Here is a 20,763-nt window from a genome sequence, read left to right on the forward strand (position 1 = left end):
TCCTGACCCACAGCCAACTCCATGTCTCCCAACTCCTACGGCACTTCACGCAGAGACTTTGGCTACTGAATCTCAGGCACAGGCACCCAAGTCTAAGGGCAGGAAAAAACCCAAGTCAACCAATGATTCCGCCGCTACACGTCACTCCTCTCATCACACATGATTTGTTGTATTCCATAGTTATATACATGCTTCGTATTAGTATCACAACTAGTACAATCTGATTGCAATGCAGGCTTCGTGTCATTGTCAAATAAATTTGTCACGTTAGAATGAGCATTAAAATTTAGTTGATAACCTTAAAATGCACATTGATACCACCGGGATGCCCATTAAAATGCCCATTTACACTCAGTGGGTACCATTTAAATGTACATTAATACTTGGTGGGTTACCATTGAAATGCGCGTTAACACTCAGTGGTTACCATTCAAATGCGCACTAACACTTGGTGCGTACCATTCAAATGCCCATTTCAATGCGCATAAAAATAGTGTGGTAATGCTCATGAAAATGCTGACTGTTATCTTAAAATATATCATAATGGGCCCGTGTTGTTAGGCCATTTTAATAGATTAAAATGCCATAGAAAAAGTTCCGCCACCCACACAGCCTGCATTAATTGCTGTAGACCACTGAGCGCCAATTCGAGCACTGCATGCATGATCTCCCATACTCGAGAGCTCCTTTGATCTTACATGAGTATCAAGATGTCCAACGATGATGAGCCCAATATTGGACGACAAGTACCACAAAAATATGAATGGCCTGAGGTGTCATCAGCGCAAGGAGATGTCAAAAAGTGCTCATTACAGGCGGCACTAGCAAGAATGAATCCATCGTTCGCATTGCGCAAAATAGATACATTAAAACCAGAATACTGTGACAGTAAGAAAAATACCCAAACATGCCAAGTTACTCCTTGACTTGAGTCATACATCTAACTTTTGTCGTCGACAACTTGAAGGATACACTTAGCTCACCTAGCTCACCCCCCCCCCCCCTCTGACACGTCACGTGACCTCCCGCCAGCATCCAAAAAAGGCTATGATGGTTTATTTTCTTGTTCTCTCAAGTCTCTCTGAGTTGATTCTTGAACGCTATTAATGTTATATGTATTAAGTATATAGTATGTGACAATGGCAATGAATAAAGAAAATATATGCACTGTACTAGCTAGAGGGATTAAGTGGTTATTAGAGTGATTATGAATGTGGTCACTGGGATGATGAACGAGCACAATAAAACATAGCGCTGGCGGTACCTTTTTCCCAGGTTGTTGGGCTCCACGATCAAGACGAGTTTTCTTGTTGTTCACGACTGAGACAATTATCTGCCAGACGGAGGAAGGATGAGCCATTGTGTTTGAGAATGGTAAGCATTCTATAGTCATTAAATTGAATTTGATACTCAAGGCCATCACAGAAATCACGGATGTTCTTGACATGTGTGAGCATGCGTTCCTGGAATGTCCTCATGTCGAGCTGTTGACAGAGCATATCCACAAGGTCATCTTCCACACCATCACCAACTTCATCGCCTGATTCCATTTCCCCCTCGTTCACTGGTTCCGGTGGCACAGGAACAGGCATTGCAGTGGTGGGCAGCGCTGGACAGGAATTGAGGGGGACGAGCAATGGATGTGTCCAAAATGGTATGGTGCGGTTCCGTTGCACCTCAAGGAATAAGGTAGGTGCTACGGGGTGTACACTTTGTACCAGATGCTTACAAATGAGAAACCGAGTTTTAACAAAATTTGGGCAGGTGCAGACCCAACAATGGGGATCCAGATGATATTTGGGGTTGAGTGGTACCGTGATTGGGGTATTGGCTGCGTGCAGCCAGTCTCTTTTGAATTATTTTCGCCACGACGACAACTCCCGAAATCAGGCAAAATCATTGAGTAGGTGGTCAATCTTTTTATAGTATGTTGGTCCGAGTTTGACAACAAGGATCCAGATCAGTAGAACAACTCATGGCTTCGAGAAGTGCATGAGGGCCTGAAGGTGACATCTATGAACGAGAATTCCTTGTGTGCCCGCACTGCTTTATAAGGTGTTGTGGTAGGTTTGGATTTTGATAAGCGCTCTCGTACAGCTTTACGAAGATGCCAGTAGCATAATTGAATCTTCGCTTCAGGCCAAACACTTTTCAACATACTGATCTCCGCCATGTCCTTGTCAACATGAATGAAGGCAGGGACAACACCATACTTGTCTCGAAGACACTGTGCCCACTTCCGCAGTGCAGTGGTGCGTTTTCCAATCTCGATCGATGTTGCGGTGGATAACAGGTAGTATGACAGTGGAAATCCAGCATTATCAAACTCGCCAAGGACACTATATAGTTCAAGGTGCTTTGAGTTCATGTTATCTATTTTCTGCATGAGATGTTGCTCTCGATAAATTCAATTACTCACAGGTTGCATCAAGGGCAATTTCGATGATATTTTTACGAAGGGACTTCGCAATCCTCTTCATTCCCCAGCAGACTTGCTCAACACCAACAACCTCTTCAATATCAAATATATCTACATCCCCTGCGAGCTCATCAAGCAATAATTTTGCAGATGTGAGTTGATTTTCGTCCTTCTTCCACAGGATTTGGCTCATGCAAGACCAAGCAGAATGAACTTGTTTGGATGTGATGTTCGGGAAGAGTCCCTGGATCCTTGGTACTAATGTGCTCGGTATACTCCACTCAAGGTTATCGTGGATTATTTCTGTTGCCTCCACTGGCATTGTGACGTCAAAGTATGGTGTGTGTGAGTCATGATGCTCGATATGGATGGACAAGGTCCGCTGATCAATATCATCAGGGGTGCATTGGCAACACGACACGACAAGAGTGCTGTGACAGTTGAAATGTTTCATCCCCACTGTATCACGGTGTTTGACACCTTCTTTTTGACTTGGACAGGCCTTCTACTTCCGTGAGACATCTTGACAGCACCAGAATTGAGTCTTATGACCTGTTTTCAACATGAAGTGATCCTTCACTCTGTCAACCCTTGTGAGTCAACTTTCCGCTATTCTAAATGGTCAAACTCACTTAAATCTGTATCCAGTAATCTTCCAGATTTCAAAAGCAGTCATTTTGACTCATTCTCATTCATTCATGAGTGGATCTACAAGCACGGTATAGTGTCCATAGAAGGAAATGTCCTTTGAAGTCTTAAAAACTCTTCAGAGCTCCATGAAGAGACTTTGACTATCTTTGTAGCTTCAACTATGGATTCCCTGTCACATAATATATGTTAGTATTCATCAATAATTTCAAGGTAGTGGAATCACCTCTGAAGAGTCACTTTCCACAGCTATTGGATGTTCTGCATTGTTTCCAGCTACCACAGTTGGTGCCATAGGTGCTAGTGGAGGGGGTGGGGCAGGCCTTGGCTCTTCGGGTCAGGCCTCTCTTTTTCTCTTCCTCCAAGCAGCTGCATTGATTTTGTCATACTCTCGGCACCTCTCACATGTTTTCCAGGTACTATCATGAGGGAGAACATTTTTGCACTTTGACTTTGAGCATATCTGTAGTTCGGGTAATAAATCCAAGTCCATGGTATGTGCTTGTAGTAGAGTAAAGCTATGTATGGCACAAGTCACTCGTCCCCGTTGGGGTCACATTCCTTTTTTGGATGCCGGCGGGAAGTCACGTGACGTGTCGGAGGGGGGGGGGGAGCGAGCTGGGAGAGCTGATACACTTTAGACAGAAAACGAAAATTTTGAACAGAGAACTGATGTGCTTTGCGGGACTCAGGAGAGGCGAGTGTGAGGAAATCATAGAATGAACAGCTCACTGAGGAGCGTTTAGCTCAAGACGAGTATTTGTTTGGCTACATCTTTAGAAATAAACAAACGTCCCTACTGGTACTTTTGTTAGCGTAATATAGCTTTCAAGTGACAGATAACATCCCTTCCGGCAACCCGTACACGTATCAACTTATGGACCCAGATCAGACAGCAGAAGCTTCAACGCAAGCCTCCTCGGGCGACACCGACAAACAGCCAGCACCAGAGACCGGTAAACCTGATCAAACCCCACAACCGTCCGCCAACCGCTCAGAACTAATAGCAAGAGCTCGCACCTTCCTATCAACTCCCCATATCCGCTCGCAAGACAATACCTCCAAGCATGCATTCCTCGTCGACAAGGGGCTTTCACAAGACGAGATCGACTCACTACTCCGGGAAATCGTGAGTTGCACTTGAAGCTAGTTTGTCTTCAAGTTCGCTCATGTACACTAAGCCCCCGCCAGTACCGCCACGGACGTATCCTCAGCCTCCTCCATCTAATCTTCCTAACATGCTCATTGGGATTGCGCGTGTATTCAAGTGGCTGACTGGGACTTCAGCATTCGTGCTCTTCATCTACTACGTGAGTGTGCTCGTTCCAAACTAAACCACAACTGAGCTGAGCTATCATCTGAAGCGGTTCTTCCTACCGAGAATCTCGCAAACCTACCACGCTCGCCATGCGCTTCATGCCCACCAGTCTGGACTCATGCTTCGTCTCAACGAATCCCTCGCTACATTCAAGGAGAAACAGGCGGAATGTTTTGCTGGCCTGCCAAAGCCCGTAATATACAAGGAGATACCGGAATACGCAGAATGCCATTCGCTAGATGATATACTCGCATGTCGCCGCAAAGCCGATATCGACGACGAGGATGCCAGTGACACCTCGAACGTCTCAATTTTGCGCTCCGCTATCGAGGAACTGACTCGTTCGAAGGAAAGCACCGAAGGAATAAGCACAAGTGATCTATTCAACCATCTTGAAGACAAGCTTCCATGGTTGAAGGGAGAGCAAGGTGCTGAGTGCCAGGTCAGTACTCCTGCCTTTTTTTCAACATCATAAGCTTATCTAGTTGCTCAGAATGACCTCTGGCAAACACTCAACGAATCTCTTCTATTCACTTCCACCTCGCCGAAATCTTCCTCTTCTTCATCTATCCCAGACCATCCCTCTCGTCTCCTCTGGACATATGTTCCTCCACCAATATCTCCCCCTCCGCCCATGATCGTCGCTCTCGAGACTCTACAAGCAGCGCTTCCCCGCAACGCACCAGCTCCTCCACTCTCCAAAACCGAAATAGCACCTCTCCGCCCTACACAACGAACCCTCCAAGCACTCGCAGATTTCACCGGGTACATCGCCACCCAAACATACTCATTAGCTATCCATATGCGCAGCATCAACGGATCGCCTGCGACGAGCAACACAGACGTGGACGAAATACGGCGCGAGATACGCGCACTGAAAGGTCTCGTTCTCAACCGACGCTCATTCTTACCCAATACAAGCACTGGGATACCGCGCACTTCAAGCGAGCCATCAAAGCTTGCTGACGTATGAATTGTCGTATTTGTGTACAGACAACATGCTGCTGTTTCTCTATGTGTATATATACGGGTTTGTTAGTCAAGACGAATGATGATGCAGTGGGTGTGTTCCGTGGAATCGCGTTGAGCATGGCGAATAAATGAGGGGCGATAAACTAGCCGTGGGGTGGGGGAGGATGGACAGGCGCGTGGAGGAAAGCGAACGAGGACGTGACATGCAAATAGGCAATGGGAGATTATAGTGGAGATGGGAGAAGGGAATATGCTGAAGTCGGGTGCAGGTGTGTACTGATACAGCAGAAGGGGTAAGTGAAGCAACGTCGCAGACGTGATGAGTCGACAGCTACAAGCAAACAAAAACAAAACAAAAAATTAGCATTGGCCTAGGAACGAGTTCTTGGGGAATGGCTGATTGAAGTCGCCCTTCCAGGTGGTAAGGTTTGGATTGGTATACGCCTCGCTGTACCTAAAAATAAAGATGTGAACCACTTTGTCGAGTCAAGTGAGCAGGATACATACGTGTTAATATAATCTGCTGTAGGGAAGGCTTTCGGGTCACATCCAATATTCCGTGCGTTTGAGGGCTGGTATACACGGATATAGTCCACGCGCATGTGTACAGGGAAAGGCAAGTGTTCCAGATCGACAGGACCGAAATTAGTGGACATGCCCAAATTCATGATAATGTACTGGGGAAAGAAGTGAGCTCATGGACAATTTTGGAATGTAAAAAGGAAACAAACCATTGGCTCCTGCGGTATGGGTCGAGCGGAAATACCGACAGCGGGATCGGGTCCCATGCCTGCAACGTTGAGTGTCCACGAAACTTCGTTGTTTGCTATCCACGTTATGTACTGTGGAGCGGGTTATTTAACTTTTTTTGATATTTTGAAACCCCATGGGAAATACCAACCGCCTTATCAAAGCCAGGAAGATACTGGAGCAAGATAAGCCAATGAACGATCAAATGTCATGTCATGAACGAACGAACCTCGAAACCATACACCGAAAAACATCCTGTTTCACCCTCGTAACAACCTTGATTCGTGTTTGTCACGGCGGAGGTAGCCTGCTGCTCCACTCCGCCAATGTAGGTATTTAGAACTGTGATTGACGGGTTCGGTATTATTTCGTTATCGCTCGTGTTTTTCCAGATGTAACCAGCGTTGAAAGGCTGAGTGAAAACAAGAGATACATGAGCGCTCGTTTTGGGTCATGAAAGATCACACACGCACACCCCATTGTGCTGACTGGGAAACTTGACCTGTCAGAGGCTCTCCCGTAATCTGGGGTTTGTTAAATCCTTAGTTCAACTGACACATAGCCGAAACATACCTGCGCCTCGAACATATCAATCTCAGGAGCCGCGCGCCCCACAAACGTCCCATCTGAGTGCATAGGACCTGGGTGAGACTCGCCCTTGCAAGTGCATCGCGAGAGCCGCTGGCCAGGTAGGAAAGACAAGATCCCGTTTTGACCTGAGTCACCGCCTTCAGTAGCTGCAATTGGAAGGCCATTAACGGTTTGGTTTGGTACAGTGCCGATGTCACAGGCATCATAAGTATATGGCCACTGTGAACCATGATGAGATGATGAGTGGGAGAGGAAGTAAGAATGACGGACCATTCCTTCCAAGCTTGCGCCATAGCCGGCTCGACCAAGGTTTCCGAGTGTCCAGATAGCGGGCCATAATCCTGTGGGTACACATTGACTATGCGTGATGATGTGCATGATACACTTTCTTACCAACTACGTTGTTCACACCAGGCAATGAGACGGACGCTTCGATGTATCCACCGGTGAAACAGAATTTGTTCCTACATATGAATGAGACGCGGTTCAGCAGCTGCCGGCCAGAGGAACACTTGCCATGTGGACATCATGCCTATTAAGAACATGTATAAGTGACTTGAGAACAGGACGATGAACGAGGATTTTAAAGGGCTCAGGAACATCGTAGATAACCAAGTACTCACCGCCCTGGTAGTTCAGGCTATGGGTCTCCTTTTGAGACAAGGTTATTACGAGGTAACCGTCTTGGGTGGTGATCGCCGCAGGGTCATACCACTCCAGGTTATTCGTTTGCTGGGGATGACGATTAGTACCACACTATAGGCGATATCAAAATAAGCTACCCAGTAATGTAGATCAACAGCTTCCCAGTATGGATCATCGCCTGGCCAGAATGTTCTCCCTGGAGTATTGAACTCGTCAGAGAAGACGAGCTCCATGTCCGGTCCACCGTTCCAAGAGGGCTTGGTAAAGACGTTACCGGGAGTGTCGGTGTCGATGAGGCCCAAATTACCAGGAATTTTTGGTATCTAACGAGCGAGATACTGTTGAATTACTGAAGTATGAGGACAATGACAAGACTTACTTGGCCACTTGCATTAATTCCGCCTAGGTTGAACCCACCTTGATTTGATAGCGAGGTTCTCGTGAAATATGTTATTATTGGATATCCAGCGCTGAGTGAGCCAGTTCAGTCGAACTCAAGACTTGAATGATTGGGAACACTGACAAAAGGGTAATTAGGCCAACGGCCATGATAAGAAGGCAACCGATATTCGCTAGACCGCGATCAGGGCCCCAACTATTGTGGTCTCTGACACTGGGATTGTGAAGGTCATCGTCGGGTTCCTTGCAATCACTGTATAAACTGGAGCCCCAGTCACGAGGGTCTGGGGATAAATGAAACTGGAAGAGATACAGTCAGTGAACGTTGACGTATAGGGAAGGTCGACGTACGCGGTGTGATATTGCAGCCAACCTGGAACCTGCACCAGCAGTGTACGGTGACTCTGTCTGCAAAGGTATTGGAAAGGGATGATGAAAGGTGTGGCGCGAAGCTTACCGATATGCTTGCGAAACTCTGTACTCTGTCTGACTGGGAAAGAGTGTGTCTATTACGAGGCAGCAAGCTTGCCTTTGAGCCGGGAGAGAGTGTGAGGTCGCTACTGTCTGCTGAGTGGACCATGGCTGTTGTGAGTAGAAAGAACGTAGAAGGGGTCGTAACCACGAGGCTGAAAGTATAGTTACGAGTAGGAGGTAAGATTAACGGAGTGCATACGAACTTTATTCGTGCATCATTCCATGCGAAACGTAAGTGGAACTTAGTGGAGAGCCCTTTTTTGATACAAAAAACGGGGGTTCTATTACGGTTCAAGTTGTTATGGGAATCCCCATGCTGCCCCCATGCTGCCTCTCTGATCTAGAGCTTGAGAGGACCAACAAGAGCAAGCACAAAGGCAGAACCGAATAATCAATCATAAAAGGATGCGATGAAGTCGAGCTCTAACTTCATTTCCAAATTTGGATGTCATCTCCGGAAATAGCAAACTGAAACAGATCACAGCACAGTCCTCCACTCAGCCTTCCTCAAGTCCGTCCTCAGCTGTTCCAGCCTCCTCCAGCCCTTGAAAGGATACACTCTGCGGGATGTATAAACTTCCTGAATATCACACGCGACCAACTTGCTCCACTTCGTGCGTATTTAATAATAGATCAATGACAGGACTGCTTTCGCTGATTGAACTGCTTAACTGATCCGGCAAGTACAACAAGAACTTCATCTGAAACTAACAACAATTATTGCTGTCCAAACCGTTCCACACGTGACTGCTGTGCTGATGCCCCAACCGATGGCCGAACTCTGTCAGTGTCAACAAATTTTTCGCTCATGAAACCGCCGCCCGAATACGAAGCGCACGGCTCCAACCCAAAAAGAATGCAACATTACCAGGAGGAGGTACGCGCGTGATGGATTAACGTAACTTGAACCAGGAAATTCCCCGTCTTCTATCTATCTATAGCCCGTAAACTGCGTCACTGGAACGTTCGTCTCCATCGACTGACCGCTCACACTCCTATATCCTCCGCCTCCGCGGGGCGACCTCAAGCCCTGTGAAGGCACCGTCCGTGTCCGTAACACAGTGTCCTCTGTCGTCATCGTACCTGACCGCCTTCGCACGCCGCTGAATCCGTTACGCTCCACCGCGCTTGGACGACGACCAGATTCGTTGCCACTCCCGAGGGAAGCCAGACCATCCGTCCTCGGAGAAATGTCCAAGCCCATCGCCTGCATTGCGCGCATGAGATCCAAAGACTGATTAGCGCTAGTCCCGGGGTTTATCGCGCCGTGCTCGTGGAACGCCTTTTCGTCAGAAGCTCGCCACGGTCCGATGGGCTGCAGCGCCTGGGCCGCCTTGGGTGACGGCACATCAAGCCCGGTGATGTTGATCGGTAGATCACGCTCTCTTGAAAGAAGTCGCTCTAAATAACGGATGCGTTCACTTCTTTCCAATATCTCACTCGAGCGCGGCGAAGGTGGCGTGCAAGGGTTCTGCCTATTCAGTGGCGAAGCGTGGTAAATATGCGGCTTCTGCGTAGCTGTCGCGTTCTGGTTGTTTTCATTAAGGCGCTGATGAGGAGGCTTGTAATTCTGATGTATAGTGTGATCTTCCGTCGTACGTGCTGCTGGGGGCTTGTAACTCGGGGGTGTAGTGTAATTCTCTTCCGTTCGTGCTGCTGGGGGCTTATAACTCGGGGGTGTAGTGTAATCCTCTGCCGTCCGTGCTGCTGGGGGCTTGTAACTCTGGAACACAGTATTTTCTTGCATCCGCGCTGCTGGAGGTTTGTAACTCTGGCGTACAGTTTGGTGTTCTTCCGTCTGTGCTGTTGGGGACTTTGATGTAGAGGTCTTCATCACAGGCGTCGAAGAGACAGGCAATTTGACCCGAGGGGAGTCTCCCTCAATGATCTTCTCCGCCTGATTCACTGGGTATGCAGTCTCTGTTACGAGTGTGTTGACAGGGGTCGGTCCTTCAGCCTGTGATTTCCTGAGAGGACTGTGCTCGGTGTAGCGAACCTTCGTCGCAGAGGGGCTGCTCGTCTCCATCGCCTTGCGGAACAGCTCCGTGAGCAACATCTCCGCATTACTAGAACGTCGCCCGAGAGAAGTAGTCGTCGAATCCGTAGCCTTAGTAGTACCAGCACGCTCGTCGCCCTTTAAATGCATAGTGTTGTGCTGCTCTCGTTTTAGTGTTGCAAATCTCGTGGGAGATGGAGTCGAAGGCTGCATCTCGGCTGCGAGAGCAACCCAGTTCACGTCGCTGCTTTCTCGTTGGTAGTCGTGTGTTCTCTCTTGCAATGTCCCTAGAATTGTGTGACGATTCGTCTGGAGCGATGGCGCACGTTCCACAGCTGGATTTGGCGTAGGCGACGCAGAATCGACTGACCAATTCGCCTGCGCATAGTGGAACCTAGAGGTCTCTTTCGGATCGACTGTTCCAGAAGCAGAACTCGGATGATCCTTGTGGCGGGATGGAGAAGCACCAGGTCCCGGGGTCCCCAAGGATCCTCGACTTTGTTGCTGCGATGCTTCTTGATTGTCCCGGGAACGTTTGCGCCTGTGCCTGCGATTACGAGGACGCCTCCGACCGCTTGGCGGGCTCTCCTCGATCAAATCCTGTTCAGGTATCAGGGCAACTTCCTGACTTGCGGTGCGCTTCCGCAGTGGGGAGACGAGGATCTGGGAGGCCAAGTCTGGGTATCGCGCAGCTAACTATAATAGTCATTTTAATTGTTAAATCCCGGATGAACATCAAGCAGTAACGCAACAACTTACGTTCGTGGCGTCCGCATATGTAACAGCAACAGGCACCCCTGCGTTTTTGGTCTTGATAGGAGTACTTGTATAGGTCCTGCCGGTATTTTCAATGCTGTACTCAGTGGCGGATTTAAGGACAGAAGAAATGATATTTGTAGATGCTACATCGGGTATCTGAAGTTCGATTGGTGGTTCAGGAAATCAGAAAAACCGACAATTAGGCGCACTCACGACAATGCGGTTCTTGCAAGGAGACAAACTGCTTTCTATGGATGCGGTGGCGACATGTCGTTGGGTGTCATTAGATTGAATATTTGCGAATGGCTGTTGTACGCGGCCACGAGATGGCGGTTCTGATGCTTCAAATGATTCAGGAATGATTGTAGATGAAATCGAGTCTAGAGAATTATTGGCGGGCTGAAGAAAATATTAGCATTATAGACACCAATTTGGTCAATGCCACGGACATGTTCGACAGGCGCGGATTCTGCTTTGGGTGTGACAGATAATTTTCGTTCGCTTAACAGCGGTTGATTAACATTCTAAAAGGATTAGACTTTGTAAAAATGCGCCATCATAGTTCCTTACTCCTGGTGCGCCAGAGCCAGTGGCAATGACAGCTTCATTCCCCGACGTAGACGGATGTCCTTGTGGTGCGGAATCCGGGACACAAAAGTCTCGGTCGCATTTTTCCTGTATGTGGCGTGAAAAGCAGTTCCGCGACGACCGTGAGCAAAACTAACCTCTTGCTCTTGACGGGTGACTGATGCGCAATCAAGGTCGGATGCCTATGATATCATCAAATGTCCAAATTTCGAAAACTTCAGATAATCTAAAAACCCATACCTCTCTGCAAGTGGCTTCGATCTTATGGAACTTAAAGATGAGGTAATTCAGGGTAGACGTACAAAAGGCACTCACGGCATCTACCGCGCTGGACGCATTAAGTTTAACGTTGTTTGGCGCGGGCGCGATGACAGTAGCTTTCAAGTTGCCTTCCTGCATAATAGTCTTGTGTTTAACGGTCATCTCGGTGTCATACGGTGAAAATAGCCGACCTTGTTCCTAGACGTAGTGGCGTCGGCCACCTGTCGCACATTCTTAGGAAATACATGCCGAAGCGGCGAATGACTTACGGAAGTTGCTTGAATATGACCCGGCGTGACGTCGCCACTGGAGGCTGCGCTCAATGCGGTTGCGCACGGAGCCTGTGGGATATTCGCGACCTTGATCATTGGCGTCTCTGAAGAGCCAATAGGAGCAGCAGCCGGAGGGCGGCTTGCTTCAACCCCCATCTGTTGCTTGAATTATAAATCAAGGGAAATATCGTTCAAACTGAAAGAGGAACGCGTCACGCTCGGCGGTTTCGGAGAAAAGCGCTAACGTACTGTGTCCCTTGAATGAATATGCCCTCCGCGCTAGTTTTCAACTTGATATGATGACTGGCGGGCGCTTTTCTGGTGAATGACTGAAAGCGCGGGGATGGAAGTAATAAGAAGAGATGTTGACATGGGCTGACCGAATATCTGCAAAGTAGACCAAACAGATCAGTATACCAAACGTTAATATGTTTCAAATCCCAACGGTATGCAAGTGGATATATCATCATAGAACGCGTGATGAAATATGAGCATGACTTGCAAAGACTTCTCGAGTCTACATGGGGTAGTGCAGGAGGGTAGTACTGGCAAAACCAATGGATCATCGAGTCTGTATGGCGTGTCAAAATCACTGAACTGTCGCGTCTTCCATCATAGGCAACATTTAATGCCGGTGCTCGGGCCATCCATCTTCAACTGTCCTACACTGGAGGCAGCTCGAGGCTCGTGCAGACTTTGCAACCTATGGCTGTGGTAGGCTGTGGTCCACAACAGTGAATCAGTGATGGGCTGATGAAACATGCAATAAATCATCTCACGCTGTAAGACTGTGATATACCTACTTCAGCGCCCAGTCAGACAAAGTCTCATTCAACTTCCATCTCTCTCCTGCTATCGGCTGCGCCGTTCAGTAGACCTTCTTTTGCCTTACTCTTTTTAACGTATTATCGCTCCCACTTCACCCACTGGTCGAGACGGTCATTGTCAACATATATTTCAGCCGACTTAAATATGAACGCACCATCCAGCTATGATCCTGCGCCTATCTACGACAGCATAGATATTGACATGGCTGTCAAAGTCCTGTCGCAGACAGCTTTCAGTTCGTGCACTTGTCATCCTTATTCCCGTGGCTAAACATTAACATGCTGCCTGTCCACAGGTCCCTTCTTTACGTGTTTCATACCCATATTTTATGTCTTTCAAGGTTATGAGTTCTCAGATCCAGTTGTACTCGTTCCATCCATATATTGCGCAGTTGTTTCTGCTTTCTGTACGTCCTCGTATATTGCGAGCGCTTCTGATACTAACATATTAGCAGGGCTCTTGAAGTGGATTTCACTGTTGTACCGCAATCAAGGTAGCCTTTTCTTCAAGCCTGATCCCTTAGATTGGAGCGAACAGATTGTAGTCGTCACTGGAGGTACGACCCTTATCAGTTACATTGGGCACTTCCAATACTTAAGACGAATATAGGCGCTTCGGGGGTAGGAGAACTGTTAGCAAACACACTTGCTGTCCGCAACGTCACGGTAGTTGTGCTTGACATCAAACCGATAGTAACTGAAAACTGTGCGTCAGCTTTTTCTATTCACGTTTCTATTCGATGCGAATTTTGTCACCAGACAATATCGCTTATTACCAATGTGACGTTTCGAAGTGGGAGGAAGTCGAGGCCGTTTCGAAGAAGATCATCGACGAGGTATATTGCCTTGCATATTTTATGGATACGTGTTTAGTTTTCATAGATCGGTCAACCCACTATGCTCGTCAACAACGCCGGTGTTGTGCAAGGAAAACTCATTATTGATCTCAAACCAGAGGATGTATACCAGTATGTCATTTTGCTTCTCCTTTGGGTGCTGGAAGCTTAAACACATTCTTCAGGACATTTGGCGTGAATACCCTGGCCCATTTCTGGACCTTGAAGGCGTTCTTACCGGGAATGATAAAAAACAAAACTGGTCATATTGTGAGCTTCCCCCTGTATCAGAGTGAAGCGTTATGAATTTCCACCCCAGGTGACGATGTCATCGGTCATGGGCTTCGCTGGTAGCGTCCAGATGGGTAAGCTTCAAGGTTCCTCATCCAATCTTGCCACTCACAGTCCTGTAGCCGATTATAGCGCATCAAAGGCGGCTCTGATGACCATGAACGAGTCTTTGCGCTACGAGCTTGACAAAGTGTACGTATACAAACTACATACAATATCGTGCCATCCTAATCTCGCTCCTAGGTATGATGCGCCAGGAATCCGTACCACCATCGTTTGTCCAGGACACATCTTAACGCCCCTGTTCTCCACCATCCAACTCCCAACCAACCCCTTCTTCAAGTTCCTCGCACCATCCATCGCGCCAGTAACAGTGGTAAAGTCTATCATCACTGCACTTGACGCACAGCAGTCCCGAACTATATATCTGCCGTTTTACACGAATTTTTCACCGGTGTTGAAGATGATACCCAGTTACCTCAGGGATATTTGCCAGAAGGTATGTCATGTTATCGTGTATATGAGGATTGATTGATTGACGAAGAACCAGTTCTCTGGAGCTGATCATTCGATGAGGGATTTTAAAAAGGTGACAGCACGCAGGACGGATGAGGGAGAACTTCCCCATGCTAATGGGAAACACTGAGGGTCGGTAGAAGCACTGTGTCAAAGCTGTTAGTGTCACTGCAGCAATATATACTGGACAAACACAGCCGGATTATCAGATTCCTATGATCTGTCAAAGTTGCCGCATTGTATTTGCAGCTTTAGCTGTGCGGTGGTAATATTTCTGACATATCCCCTGAATCCTGTTGGAAACGAGCAGTCATCTCTGGTCAGGGGTTTAAACTTAAACTTCAAAGCTTAACTGGACCGACTTAAGTATCAGAAGACTACTTGTATGTGCAACCGGCTGTGTGCTCCGTTCATTCGATATTGAGCCCTGGATGTTATGTTCCTACAGGATATCATATGAACCTTCGTCGCCATCATAGAACAGGCTGATACCGCCGAGGAAATAGGCAGGAAAGTCCGCGTCGGAGTGGATAAGTCCAGGCGTCAAAGCAGGCTGGGCCAATCCGCGCACCTATTGGTATTCTTGTAGGAACATCCAAATTCCAATCGACTGGCACTTAGATAAGTACCCTGGGAGACCAGAGCATGCTGCAGGCTCTAGGATGCACGAGGCTACCAAGACAAGTATACCATATCAACCAACCAACCAACCAAAGATAGAAAAAGCCCACAGGACTAATGGTCCACAGTTTATTCACAAAGGATGCGGTGTCCTCGACTTGAGTGGCGTGTAGGATTGTAGACATCCACGGTGGCAACAAAGGTATTCTCCACATCAAAGCAACTCCGCTTGGCCACAGCAAAGCGTGTTCCAGGTTCCTATAAACATAGAGGCTTAGCATAGACCTCGCGACCTTTCATCACCATTTCAAAGTTCAAACGCGTCAGGATAGCGCGATTACTCCCAGCCAATACTCCAACACGCGTCATACAGACTATCATCCTCCTTGGACCTTATTATAACGCGTCAACATGCAAATAGCAGACCCACCTACACTTTTGAGCAACTTTATGGCGCTCACGATGTCCATCATACAGTCGATGTTGGCTGTTCGAGAGTCAATGATAGTTGCATTCCCATACGACGCGATCAAGGAGGGAAGATGGATTGAGGCGTGGGACCGTTTGCTAAAGGCGCTCGCGAGCTTCGATGAGCCGTATTCGGTTTCCGTCTACTCCCCTCTTCTCCCTGACATCAAACCAGTCAACGATGATGGCACTGAATACACAAGCAAAGTAAGTTGAATCTTCACGATTAGCTACATACTAGTCTAATCGATGCCCATCACCTTATAGGATGCCTTTGTCACACAAACCGGAATGCCAGAGTCGGACCACAAGGAATTCACAGCGGTCTCGGCGCCGCATGTGAATTTGAACTCTTCCGGCGTCCATAACCAGGATGCAAGCACGCTACTGGACGCTAACTGCGCCTCTGCCTCGCGTTCAGACGCAAACGAGCGCCTTGCCTTTCTCTCCTCACCAAAAACCTCCACCTTTCAGCCACTTTATTGCACAAATGACATGGTATGTTACACACTTTTGTCGCACTATTCTAGGTTGTTGAGAATGTGTTTTCCAGACTGGTGGCCCGGAAGCTAAACCCGTCGAATCCGTTCCCGAGCAACTTTTCGTGGACTCCCACATCGTCTACGAAGAAGACTCAGAGACTCCAAGTTCTCACCCTTTCGTGTGCTCCTGCTTCATCTGTGAAGACGACAGAGAGAATGTGAGCGTTCTCCCTCTCTTTCTCTTACTCATTCCAATGTCTCTCTTTCAGGACACCCTCCTCGACTTGCGCCTTGATGGTCGCAACATCGTGCTTGACTCATTGTATCCTCACATTGCACCCCATATAGTCATAACTCCCCCTGTCTCTTACGCAGACGACTTTTACACACCGAACCAAAACCGGGTTGATCCCCAATGGCCATGTTTCCTCAACGTGCCCCGTTTGTCCCCTCACATGTTCTACCATCATTGTCCTCTTCCATCATCCCACGATGAACCGGCTGGCTGTGATTCAAAAGGATTCCATTCACAGTCCGTAGCCTCGTCAGGCGACCTTGATGTTATTCAGTCGGAAACTCGCGTATTCAGTCACAAGAGACTTCTTCTCGCTGTAAGCCCCACTTTTATCGTTTACATCACTCATCTCATCCTCTCACTCTCTATTAGGTCGAAGCTTCTTCCATTGAAAGACTAGTATTCCGCAAGATAGTCGACGGGATATTCCGACATCGCCGTAAAGCTGTGGTGAGCCGTTTTATAAATCCCTCACTCGAACCAATCAACTGAAGTTTCCGTTCCCTCCCAGGCATTCGAAGCAGCCCTCTCGGCGTCCGCGGTTTGCGCGCGATTTAACAAATCGGGGGCTGCATCCCACTTGGAAAGACCCTTTGTGTGGACTGATCCTGCTCAGGTACGCACTCGCAGAATTGTCGGGCATGAACTTCCAGGCCTGACAGGGAAACTTCTTCAGCCTATCCTACTCGCCTCTAGACATTTCCCGGGCATCTCTATCATTGAGTCCGACTGTCCCTTTAGGGCGCCCCATATCATCATCATTGCAGCAGAGCCCCACGACCCATGGATCTCATGGAGCAACAGGGTCGAGGACCAAGATTACGAGTACCTCCCTGTCTATCCCAAGCGGAGTTCGACACCTCCGATCAACACCGCTTCCCTCGCCACCGTCTCCGTTCCTGGTCCGCACCATCACGTCGACCCTGATAACGGCTTCATTGAGCCCCACTCTGACCACTCGCGGGAGTGTCATTTGATAGACATTCCTCCGCCCCTTGACGAATCGGGGTGTCTTCTCACACTATACGAAAAGGGGTGTATGACTTGTACCGAGTGCCCGCATTCTACCCCAGACGTCGACGGGCTTACGGCTTCAGAACGAATGTCTGATGGCCTCTCTATCATTCGCTGTGAGACGCCCACGCCGGATTTTGACGACGAAGAAGAAGAAGACGACCTCCCCCCGTTTGATGATTGGTACCTGTCCGTTATCGAGCGCTCAAAAGTTATTGACACTTAATGTGAAACCCCCTTCTTTCGTTCATGTTCATATATTATAATAGTTCCCGACAATATGTTGGTACCTGCCCCGCATGTAGTAACGTCACATACCTGCAGTTCCTTCCTTGTATTTTTACATTCTCATCTTCTTCACACTCGTGCATATTGTCATCGACCATATTGAAATTATTATCGATCGCCTTAAAGGCAACTACGTCCCAAAGCTACTCCCTCAACATGAGGCACCCTCGCCGCGGTAACAATACAAGATGCTACATACTACAGAATATTCCTGACAAGTATGTGTGTGATGGATGCATAAAAGAACATTGGGGGTGAGTAGATGAGATAACAACCAAAATGAGACGATGGTGGACAAACATACGCTACATACGACGCGCAAACGCAAAATGGAGGGGGTTTTAAAACCAAAAAAGAAATCTGAAACATGGGATGGGATACCCATAATGATATAGAAACGGGGGTATCAATCGTCATAACGCCTAACGAAAAACAAAGCGGGGCTTGCGGAAATATGGGTTTTTTTGTAAAGTACTTCTAAAATTCCTTGGGTATGACACCAGGGATTGAATTGAATTTGTGTGAATCGGCACCGGGCGTTGCCCTGGATCATTTTTGGGTGGTGGAGTTGCGAAGGCCAAAAGATTCGATTGGTAATGGAGATGGAGATCGGAGATGTAATTTAACAAGCCTTCAGTAAGGCTCGGGCACGATTGGCATGTGCTTTGGAAACCTACCCGAGGACAACGTTCGTCAGAACGAAGCGCACGATTAAGGAACTGATGGTACGTACCAGCAGATTAGCTGTCTTATAGGTCGAGCTATACATGTGGTTGATGCCATTTTGTTCCAGAACTCGAGAAAAGCGGTTCACCAATCCGTGTTTATCTACGTGAGACAGAAGCACAGCTGTCAATGAAGGCATCCGGAAGACAGCGAAGGAATGGCATACCAAGCCCGAATCTGCGCAGATCGATCTGCAAGCATTTAAGGGCACCACCTGATGATAGCGTGTCCTCGTCGTCCTCGGAGTCTGAATCTGCACTCGAACTTTGGGCATCAAGAGCATCAAGTTCGCCAGCACAAATCATCATGTGCCGCTCATTCGGAGGAAATAGGGCGGCAAGAACAGAAACATCAGTCGTTAATGAGGTGCCTTCTTGCGTACGGGTAAAACTGAAGAATGGAACCGTGCCACGTATGGTTTCCTCTGCAGGCTTCTTGATGGTAACTGATGCGTCCATATGATGGAAAGTGGGTCTACGATGTGATGCTGGTTTTGGTTCAAGAGGAGAAAGCGGTGCGAGTGGTGCAACAATGTGTTTCGCAGAAGGCTTGAAAGGTCCAGTTTGAGTAGGGGCCGAAATCGATAGATCAGGGAAGGACCGGGAAGCGACGGAAGACTGTAGTGAAGTTGACGACAGGTTACCGAGAGGCGAGTGAGAAAAGTAGCCTTCTTCGTCGTCATCGTCAGAGGAAGAATATGAATCTGATGAGTCTGAATATCGATTTCGACTTGACGACGATAACGGAACGCCGCTGGGTGGGTGGGTACTGCGAGACTGTGGCTTGCATGACCGTGAGGGTTGTTCCTTGACGGGGATCAACTCGGGGAACGCCACTAGCTTTACGATCTTAAGTCCCCATGTGTCAACACTGTCATCAGAGAGGCCGACACAAGCGAGGTTAGGGGACAATATGCGCACTTCGCCCGAGGTCGGGGAGTGTGATTTGTGACGTGATGGAGGTTTATGATGAGTGGGACTGCTTTCTGGTGAGTCATCAGGGGACGCCGTGAGATTCAAGTGCTGCAAAGTAATGGCAGCAGCAGATACGGCGTCGAGACTGTTCCTTGTGCGGGTCAGAATGGCACCGGATTCAGCCGTGATATCTTGGGCTGCGTCGGGGATGAAAGAGTCGTCACCGGGGGAGATTGGTGAAAGCAATGGAGAGACTACTCTGGAAGTGAGTAGTTCCGGATCGGAAGAATAGAGATCAAATCCGGTTGATCCTAGTAAAGTCATGACCTCTTGGAGTCTTGACTCTTTTACCTGGTTACAATTTAGAATGGCTGGGTGTTGTATAGTGGGATTTACGACGTACAAATATGAAGTCGCTCAAATAAGAGGACTGATATAGGATAGAAATTCCAGCTGCAGCCAAGGGTGCGGACAGCTCATGCACACGGGCTCCAGAGCTGTCTGGAAATATGTAAAATTTGGGCATAGGGGTTATAGACGGGAGTGACATACCGAGCCCATCCGAATGAGAATCAATTTGGAGGACATTCCATTTTTCATACGAGATTTCAAGGTGGTCTTGAGGTAATGAAGAGTGAGCACGTTTTGTACCGGAGCCTGAGCCTGAGCGAGATCGTTGCCTTTGCCTGTCGCGTCTAGCGACGGGTTCGAAATCTGTTAGCATGTGAGATTCTGCGAAGAGACTGAGTTCGATCTCATTGCAGGTGACGTTGATGAAAGTGGGGTTTGGTTGCAAGATCTGCCTTATGACAGGATGTGATAGCTGGGGTAGACGAGAGCGAGGGATGTGTACTAGGGAGAGGGATACTGGGAGGAGGGAGATTGTGACATTGGATGAGGGTTCTGCCATGGACTTGAAGATGGAGGAGAAGAGGAAGAAGGAAAGGAGAAGGTCGATATATGAAAGGAGTCGGAGTCACGCGAAGAAGGCGTGCGGGTGAAAAATAAAGTTCAAAGATCTTATTGAGGACTTATCTTATTACATGGATCGGTCCGCACCAAGCCTAAGGATAATGAATTGGGTAAATGACAACAACCTCCCCAGTGATCAAATGTTTCTACCTCTTAAAACTTACGTGCTTCACCTTATCTTTACGTCGACGAGCTCAACGTTTGACACGTCCAGGCTCTGCACATTCGTCGGAGTTGTTTCTGGCACATCCGTCGGAGTAACCTTTCCGACTATACTCCACTCGCGGAACATTCTCGTTTGAACCTCAGAGGAGAATTCATCTTGACAGGCGCTCGGAAGTAGCCAGTGATGACTGACTCGTGGATCAAATCTGGATCTAATTCAACTTACTGAACGCGGTCCATTTAGCTTTTGTCCATC

The 20,763-nt window shown here is 48.1% G+C and overlaps 7 protein-coding genes across 7 annotated transcripts; 3 read left to right on the forward strand and 4 right to left on the reverse strand.

Annotated features, from left to right (window-relative positions):
* Positions 1-1,292: 1,292 nt before the first annotated feature.
* DEU56DRAFT_906454 (uncharacterized protein) lies at positions 1,293-2,741 on the reverse strand (the record flags this gene model as incomplete). Its single annotated transcript, XM_041356824.1, has 3 exons — positions 1,293-1,609; positions 2,161-2,373; positions 2,420-2,741. The coding sequence occupies 3 exons, from the start codon at positions 2,739-2,741 to the stop codon at positions 1,293-1,295; spliced, it is 852 nt and encodes a 283-aa protein (XP_041215265.1).
* A 1,203-nt stretch (positions 2,742-3,944) lies between these two features.
* DEU56DRAFT_750838 (uncharacterized protein) lies at positions 3,945-5,358 on the forward strand (the record flags this gene model as incomplete). The annotated part of the gene is made up of 4 exons (XM_041349550.1): positions 3,945-4,196; positions 4,249-4,377; positions 4,432-4,827; positions 4,879-5,358. 4 exons carry the CDS (start codon positions 3,945-3,947, stop codon positions 5,356-5,358), a joined length of 1,257 nt encoding a protein of 418 aa, XP_041215266.1.
* A 179-nt stretch (positions 5,359-5,537) lies between these two features.
* On the reverse strand, positions 5,538-8,414 carry DEU56DRAFT_228174 (glycoside hydrolase family 16 protein). The gene is made up of 16 exons (XM_041345177.1): positions 8,200-8,414; positions 8,094-8,150; positions 7,867-8,042; positions 7,723-7,813; positions 7,481-7,666; positions 7,322-7,430; positions 7,215-7,230; positions 7,092-7,162; positions 6,969-7,039; positions 6,681-6,917; positions 6,581-6,631; positions 6,337-6,519; positions 6,259-6,282; positions 6,089-6,199; positions 5,865-6,034; positions 5,538-5,811 (listed from the first exon to the last, which is right to left on the reverse strand). The coding sequence occupies exons 1-16, from the start codon at positions 8,320-8,322 to the stop codon at positions 5,718-5,720; spliced, it is 1,770 nt and encodes a 589-aa protein (XP_041215267.1). The 5' UTR covers positions 8,323-8,414; the 3' UTR covers positions 5,538-5,717.
* Positions 8,415-8,912: 498 nt separating this feature from the next.
* Positions 8,913-12,440, reverse strand: DEU56DRAFT_228337 (uncharacterized protein). The gene is made up of 10 exons (XM_041345179.1): positions 12,342-12,440; positions 12,090-12,288; positions 12,012-12,041; positions 11,800-11,952; positions 11,697-11,741; positions 11,542-11,646; positions 11,421-11,495; positions 11,185-11,370; positions 10,972-11,127; positions 8,913-10,908 (listed from the first exon to the last, which is right to left on the reverse strand). The coding sequence occupies exons 2-10, from the start codon at positions 12,246-12,248 to the stop codon at positions 9,148-9,150; spliced, it is 2,670 nt and encodes an 889-aa protein (XP_041215268.1). The 5' UTR covers positions 12,249-12,288; positions 12,342-12,440; the 3' UTR covers positions 8,913-9,147.
* Positions 12,441-12,902: 462 nt separating this feature from the next.
* Positions 12,903-14,734, forward strand: DEU56DRAFT_228192 (retinal short-chain dehydrogenase reductase). The gene is made up of 11 exons (XM_041345178.1): positions 12,903-13,155; positions 13,216-13,326; positions 13,375-13,476; positions 13,530-13,625; positions 13,679-13,755; positions 13,802-13,887; positions 13,941-14,025; positions 14,075-14,120; positions 14,169-14,238; positions 14,290-14,545; positions 14,597-14,734. The coding sequence occupies exons 1-11, from the start codon at positions 13,065-13,067 to the stop codon at positions 14,690-14,692; spliced, it is 1,116 nt and encodes a 371-aa protein (XP_041215269.1). The 5' UTR covers positions 12,903-13,064; the 3' UTR covers positions 14,693-14,734.
* A 1,581-nt stretch (positions 14,735-16,315) lies between these two features.
* On the forward strand, positions 16,316-17,668 carry DEU56DRAFT_723823 (uncharacterized protein; the record flags this gene model as incomplete). The annotated part of the gene is made up of 5 exons (XM_041347790.1): positions 16,316-16,351; positions 16,403-16,744; positions 16,801-16,878; positions 16,940-17,044; positions 17,105-17,668. Coding segments are annotated over 5 exons (1,125 nt in total), but the record flags the coding sequence as incomplete, so codon positions are not given.
* Positions 17,669-17,854: 186 nt separating this feature from the next.
* On the reverse strand, positions 17,855-20,399 carry DEU56DRAFT_766406 (uncharacterized protein). Its single transcript, XM_041351085.1, has 5 exons — positions 19,923-20,399; positions 19,774-19,871; positions 18,623-19,721; positions 18,464-18,558; positions 17,855-18,403 (listed from the first exon to the last, which is right to left on the reverse strand). Exons 1-5 carry the CDS (start codon positions 20,278-20,280, stop codon positions 18,353-18,355), a joined length of 1,701 nt encoding a protein of 566 aa, XP_041215271.1. The 5' UTR covers positions 20,281-20,399; the 3' UTR covers positions 17,855-18,352.
* Between the last annotated feature and the right edge of the window lie 364 nt (positions 20,400-20,763).

The sequence above is a fragment of the Suillus clintonianus genome, assembly GCF_016758775.1.
Source record: "Suillus clintonianus strain FC179 chromosome Unknown DEU56scaffold_2, whole genome shotgun sequence".
Lineage (NCBI taxonomy): Eukaryota > Fungi > Basidiomycota > Agaricomycetes > Boletales > Suillaceae > Suillus > Suillus clintonianus.

What these genes read in the sequence shown, in the direction of transcription:
- DEU56DRAFT_228174 (XM_041345177.1), bottom strand. Translation starts at nt 8,322, where the DNA reads ATGGTCCACTCAGCAGACAGTAGCGACCTCACACTCTCTCCCGGCTCA. An exon ending in CTGTTGATCTACATTACTGG is followed by an intron (nt 7,431 to 7,480) that starts GTAGCTTATTTT and finishes CGTCATCCCCAG; the next exon opens with CAAACGAATAACCTGGAGTG. An exon ending in ACAGCAGATTATATTAACAC is followed by an intron (nt 5,812 to 5,864) that starts GTATGTATCCTG and finishes CTTTATTTTTAG; the next exon opens with GTACAGCGAGGCGTATACCA.
- DEU56DRAFT_228337 (XM_041345179.1), bottom strand. Translation starts at nt 12,248, where the DNA reads ATGGGGGTTGAAGCAAGCCGCCCTCCGGCTGCTGCTCCTATTGGCTCT. An exon ending in CTGGCTCTGGCGCACCAGGA is followed by an intron (nt 11,496 to 11,541) that starts GTAAGGAACTAT and finishes TAATCCTTTTAG; the next exon opens with AATGTTAATCAACCGCTGTT. An exon ending in CTTGCAAGAACCGCATTGTC is followed by an intron (nt 11,128 to 11,184) that starts GTGAGTGCGCCT and finishes ATCGAACTTCAG; the next exon opens with ATACCCGATGTAGCATCTAC.
- DEU56DRAFT_766406 (XM_041351085.1), bottom strand. Translation starts at nt 20,280, where the DNA reads ATGGCAGAACCCTCATCCAATGTCACAATCTCCCTCCTCCCAGTATCC. An exon ending in TCTGCGCAGATTCGGGCTTG is followed by an intron (nt 18,559 to 18,622) that starts GTATGCCATTCC and finishes TGTCTCACGTAG; the next exon opens with ATAAACACGGATTGGTGAAC. An exon ending in ATAAGACAGCTAATCTGCTG is followed by an intron (nt 18,404 to 18,463) that starts GTACGTACCATC and finishes GTCCTCGGGTAG; the next exon opens with GTTTCCAAAGCACATGCCAA.
- DEU56DRAFT_228192 (XM_041345178.1), top strand. Translation starts at nt 13,065, where the DNA reads ATGAACGCACCATCCAGCTATGATCCTGCGCCTATCTACGACAGCATA. An exon ending in CGAAGAAGATCATCGACGAG is followed by an intron (nt 13,756 to 13,801) that starts GTATATTGCCTT and finishes TAGTTTTCATAG; the next exon opens with ATCGGTCAACCCACTATGCT. An exon ending in TCAGGGATATTTGCCAGAAG is followed by an intron (nt 14,546 to 14,596) that starts GTATGTCATGTT and finishes ACGAAGAACCAG; the next exon opens with TTCTCTGGAGCTGATCATTC.